Below are 6000 nucleotides of genomic sequence, written 5' to 3' on the forward strand. Positions count from 1 at the left end.
AAGAAGATTACAAGGCAGTTTCATAAATAATTCTCTTGGAAGGTAGGTAACAAAGATTACAAAGCCTTCCTATTTAAGGATCTATAAACTTTTATAATGTCACAGAATTATGTGTGACATTATAAATTTAGTAAGTCTCTGGAAAAACTCAGGGCAATGGGAAACTTGTCAATTTCTGATATTCCTCCTGGATGGAAGTGGGTGACTTCCATCAAATTACCAAAAGACTATTATCCACAGATCATCACACTGTTTAATGAACAGTTAGTTGGTTCTCTTCTAAGGATAAACATACTGCTCCCCGAGAACCATAACATCGTCTTTAGTAACCTTGTCATTTAGGTTTGTCTGCAGTCTCCCAGTGACAACTGAGATACTTGGCCATCTCAGTCCTACTTGTGTGTACAGCCCTGCTCTGCTTTTTGTCCATACAGTACTCCCTTAGTGTCATTGCTCTATTGCAGAGTTCTGCCTTATGTAGCAATTTCCTTTCACCTCATTGTAATAGCTGGGTGTGGCTCATTGTGTTCTACAATTTAGTAACTAAAGAAGAGTTGCACTTTTTAGTTGCAGCAGCCAGTGTTTTTATATCTGTAGTTATTCTGTGGTCTGCAAATATATCCCTTACTTCCAAACCAGACCTTCAAAACATTCTTGGTAGAACTGATTATATCTATGGGCTAGAAAGGGGGAATGCATGTTATCTTTTGAGATGTTCTTGACTTCCTGTGTATAGCTGAAGCTGTCCATTGATATAAAATTCTATTCCTGGTATTTAAAGGCCATAACTAAAATTCCCCTTGAGTGCAATAGGCCGTTTCTCCATGCAGTGGTGACTGTCTTAGTTCTGCTATCTTGGAAATGAAGAAAAGCAAAACTCTCTGTGTATCACTGTAAATGGCAGTGGATGACCCTGATGAATCTACTTCTAATTAAAAGCAAAATAGAAAGAAATAGTCTCTCAATTACTAATAAATTGGTTTTGTGTTCATGAGAGCATTATAAATTTGTGTGAGATTTGTCGATCTAACAGTCCTCATAGTGAGCACTCTAGGGGCGTTGTGGTTGTTTTACTGTGTGTGGACATGCATGTGCTTGTTTCAGTTAATGCTTGTATATTGGAATTTCTGGTGACCTCAATAATTTTATACTCATGTTATTCTTAATTTTACCTGTTGTCTAATATGATCCAAAATGGCCCACTATTTATTAGGGTGAATTGTATTTCTTTCAATATTTTCTGAATTCCCTTAATCCTATGTTTGGTTGTTTTCTGTTCAGGAAATATGAGAGAATTCTCCAGTAGCACATTAGCTGAGATTCATGACAGGTACATGCCCTACTTTGCAAAGATCAAGAAACTAAGAATAGAAGATTAGGACTTGTGGCTCAAGAATGCAAATTCATTTTTCTAGATGAAATAGACATTTTGTATATTTTGTTATAGATGTATGTTATAGGAGCCAGTATGCTCTCTTAACCAACGGCTCTTTATTCTAGATGTACATTAAAATCACTTTGAGAGCTTCAAATAAAAATACAGATACCAGTGCTCCTCTCTGCCAGCATCCTGAAAATTTCTGCAGGTGGGAATTATTAAGTCAGAGTTGAGTTCCACTCAGATAGCTAGGGGGAGATTTCAAGTCCTTCTATAATATCAGATCTGGTTGCTGGAGTGTGAGGTGTAGCAAGCATCCTAGCTCCAAAGAAGTTTTTATGTTTAGAAACTGTCTTTATCATGCTTTACTTTATGTTTGAACCCATCCGTGTGGAGTTTGTCTTGTCTTTGCACCTATCTTTGGCCCTCTCATAATTCCCCTGAAACTCACACATCTGTTTCTGGAAGACAGCACATAAGATGCTTACTTCTTCTTTTTCTTTTAAGGTTGTGTGGAGGAAACTTGGAGATGCTGCAGGCTCGTGTCCTGGAATTAGGCAACATTTGTCAGGAAACCAGTACAAAGGGCCCATGTGAGAAGAACTCCCTTCAAACATGAAATCACCACTACCAGAAAATAAAGAGAAGAAGAAAAAGAAAAAAAGTTGATTCCTACAAAATGGGACTCATGGCATCACACAGAGTGATTGTACATTGCACATATCTCCCCTCTAATCCCTTCAGTACAACTTCCCCATAAAGCTAAGATGCGCTATACTTCTCACTTTAGTGTTCACAGCAATCTCAAGGTAGCTTTGGAAAATCATCATTTCATTAGTATTTTCATGACAGCTGAAATGTTTTCAACTCTCCACACCTATGATTGACACATTGAGTAATCTGCATGGTTGGATGAGTGCAGTAGAGCCTCCATGGCTTTGATAGAGGTGGTTCATTGTAACTAATGGTGGGGACTTTTTACTATGTGGAATATATGAAGAGGTATTTTCCAGCATACAAGACTGGGAAGCTCCCTTCTATATTTCAGTTGTGGAAAGGTTGCTTCCTAACACATAATTAGTTGGATGCAAGATAATATTTGATTTTTGTTTTGAACTCCGAGGTGCTAAAAATATTACAAATTCTTTTACAAGCTAGAAAGGTAGCAGGAATTTTTAAAGTGCTTATCAGAGAGTATCATTTATTTCAGTTGGTCAAACTAAATATTTTAATTTTGATGAGTTGTTTATAAAGGCATGTCTTCGGAACACACAACCCTTCATATATATTCAGCACACCAATGTCAGCTAACAAAGAAGCAAACGTAATTTTTCTAAGTGTTTTGAGCTGTGAGATTGTCTTTCTACAATTTAGTTTCTAGACATGCTGTATATTTAATAAACTTTATGTAAAATTTAAAATATTGCACTGCACTTATGAAACAAAAGCTTTCTTTGCCTATTTACTGCAGCTATTTAATGTTTTATGAAATTAACGCATGTCCATAATTGAGGCTAAAAGCTCCTGTTCAGATCGCTTGAGGTGTGCTAGCTTTGCTTAGTTTTCTTATTTTTGATATAGATATGTAATATTAGAATGTGTGTACTGGAAATGCTGTGATAGATATTTTGTGTTTATCTAAAGGCAATGATAGTTTCTTGTATGAATGTGCAAGAGGCCTGTGATAGAATGCTGTTTTTACTGTAGTTTAAGATTATAAAAGTAGGGATGCAACAATTTCTGGGTATCTTCTAAACTTATGATTTGATTTACAGTCAATATTTTTTGTTGTTTTTAAATGGTCTTATTGTATAGCGTATTAATGGTTATTGGCAGGGGGATGAGAAGGAATTTTGTTATAGTAAACAGTATAATTATGATTTTAAAAGCTGCCCTCTGAAATTATTTTCTAAGATATTTTTCTGAAAATACTTACAAATTCATTTAATATAGAAGGATATTTCCAATTACCATAACTGGGTTATAATTTAAGACTCTTCCTTTAAAATGTTATATTTTAGTGTCCAAGAGAAAAGTGTTTGCTATGTGTATACCTTTCCTCATAGAAGCGTCCCTCAATTGTTGCATTCCTACAATCTGGAGACATTTAAACATGTTTTGTGCCTGCAGCAGAGCCGGCAGTAGCAGATACAAAGGACATTGGTCTTTTGACAAGATCCTTGTGTAAATTTTGATACAGTATTAAAACTATTTTTTTAAAGTTCCACATAAAATTGAGTAATAAGTAGATGTGTTCATCTTAGCAACAGTAATAAATTATTTAATCTCACAGTATTTTTGTCTGTTTTGAAATGTTTTTCTTTAATGGAATAGATTTCTAATAGTCACTGAATATCATTCTACTTTGTGTGATTATGATAATAATAGTAATGTAGAGAAATAAGTGTAGAAAAAAAGCATATTTTAAAATATGCCTACAGAGGACTTAATAGTCAGAGACATCTTATCTGAATTCACACCATTTTCTATTATAGTGTCTAAGAGGATTATTTAGTCACAGTAGAATTTTGTAGTAAAATTCTCGCTCTTTAAATTTATACTTGAAGGGAAATACTAAAACAGTTTTTTAAATAATAAAAGTTATTTTACATGTTTGGGGGAAATATACAATAGTATGCAAGACTTCTCAGAATTTGTAAATAAGATGGCAAAATAAGGCTTCCTAAATTGAGCATTAGCCCAGTTTTAAAAGCAGAGTACATTGATCACATGAGTAACACTTACAGGATTGTTTTTATAAATTTGCTATCTAATCATTCCTGCAACAAAGGCAATTTCCATATCTTGACAGTACATAGTTGCACTGAGGCTGATAGACTAACAATCACAATCTAACTTTTAATGAATGCCTTTGTCATTTTCAGCACATGCTTAAAGCTCCATAGAAAATCAGATCATCTCATGTGACAGTCCAAAAATTTAATTGGTAGATTTTATTTACCCTTAGTTTTTATTGCACCTTAGTTCAGTGAACCCTTAGTGAATACCTTGGTGCATACAGTTTTGGTTCTCAGCTAATGGTTCTTAGGAATTTGCAAAACATGCAGGGATTAATATATCTCAGGTGTCAGCAGGAGATTCCTTTATCCTGGATACCTAAAATAAGATTGTTTTAAATATCCATTTCACTTGATTTGAAGGAAGAGCCCCCTGAGTGCCTTCCATTAATTCTCAGACTTTACATGCTGTAATAAACTTCTTGCAGCTGCATTCTGCCTCAACCTAATGAAGAAATTTTGGCATTTATTCCTATAAGCTATCCTATAATAGTAGATCACTAACAAGATCAAGACAACTGTGAGAAAATCACATATTGACTTCTAAAGAATAAAAACTTCACCATTTTTAAGATACCACATTGGGCTGAACAACATGAGATTGCTACACATGATCTTTGTCTATAAAAACTGCAATTTCTTATGGTTCATCCTCAGAGGAGGGAGAAATAAAGATAATATCTGTTAGAGAAGAGAAAATCACCACATTGGTCATGACTGTGTTAAAATATATTGATCTACTAAAGATTAGAATAAACAGTGTTTGACTTTAGATGGGCTGACCTTGAGCATGCAAGTTCAGAATTTGACTATTATAAAGTCTATGAGTTTAAACAACTTCACTGAGCCTCAGTGCCCCCATGTACTGAAGAGAAATGACACCTATATTGCTGAGTCATTTTAAGGTTCTTACTGTGTCTGTTGAGTCTAAGATTCTATAGTATTTGAAGTACATGAAGAATAATAGCAAGTCCATTGTGACACAGAAAACTAGACATATAGGCTGTAGTAGCAGCATTAGGCTGGGGAAGAAAAACATCAGAGCTGAAGGATTTGTTTACCCACTATCATATAATGACATTCTTTTTTTTTTTTTTTTTTTTTTTTTTTTTTTTTTTTTTTTTTTTTTTGGTTTTTCGAGACAGGGTTTCTCTGTGTAGCTTTACACCTTTCCTGGAACTCACTTGGTAGCCCAGGCTGGCCTCGAACTCACAGAGATCTGCCTGGCTCTGCCTCCCGAGTGCTGGGATTAAAGGCATGCGCCACCACTGCCCGGCTCATAATGACATTCTTAATAAGGACTTTCTAGCTACACAATTATATGCTATCACATTCTATTTTTTATGTATTACCCAACCTATAAACCCTATATTATACGGTAACTGTATTATAGTGACAAGTGACAAGAGGGCAAGAGATTCCTATTATTCCTGTTATATTAAGATGAGATCCCCACTACTATGTAATTCTATATTCATGTCCCTGGAAAGAAAAAAAACACATCAGAATAAATATTTCTAATTCATGGTGGCAGAACCTGCTATTGCTTTCTCTTTTGCTCACATCTTAAAATTATTTAAAAGCCATTTTTAATAAATCCATGATCCCACTATAGCAGATGAAACAATGTGTTCCATGGCCCAGAGACTTGTATTAAGTCTTACAAGAGAGACAACTAGATTTGAATGAGGAATGACTCTACAACCAGCACCCATGATGGAGGCATTGACAGCACCCATGATGGAGGCATTGACAAAGAACGATGTTCTAAAGAAAGCAGAGTTTGGTGTGGGTTTTGTGGGTCCCTAGGGTAAAGGACAATAG

General features: G+C 35.0%; 1 protein-coding gene across 4 annotated transcripts in view; it reads left to right on the forward strand.

The window, feature by feature from the left end:
* Ccdc85a (coiled-coil domain containing 85A) overlaps positions 1-3628 on the forward strand; it is a 195734-nt gene extending 192106 nt beyond the window's left edge. For all 4 annotated transcript variants that reach the window (XR_009381707.1, XR_009381706.1, XM_059274990.1 and 1 more), the window contains one exon: positions 1886-3628. Coding sequence is in view for 2 of the 4 variants with exons in the window: in XM_059274990.1 (XP_059130973.1) it covers positions 1886-1975 (90 nt within the window). In the remaining 2 variants the exon portion in view is untranslated. The remainder of the gene's footprint in view (positions 1-1885) is intronic.
* Positions 3629-6000: the final 2372 nt, after the last annotated feature.

This window comes from Peromyscus eremicus, chromosome 10, assembly GCF_949786415.1.
Source record: "Peromyscus eremicus chromosome 10, PerEre_H2_v1, whole genome shotgun sequence".
Taxonomy (NCBI): domain Eukaryota; kingdom Metazoa; phylum Chordata; class Mammalia; order Rodentia; family Cricetidae; genus Peromyscus; species Peromyscus eremicus.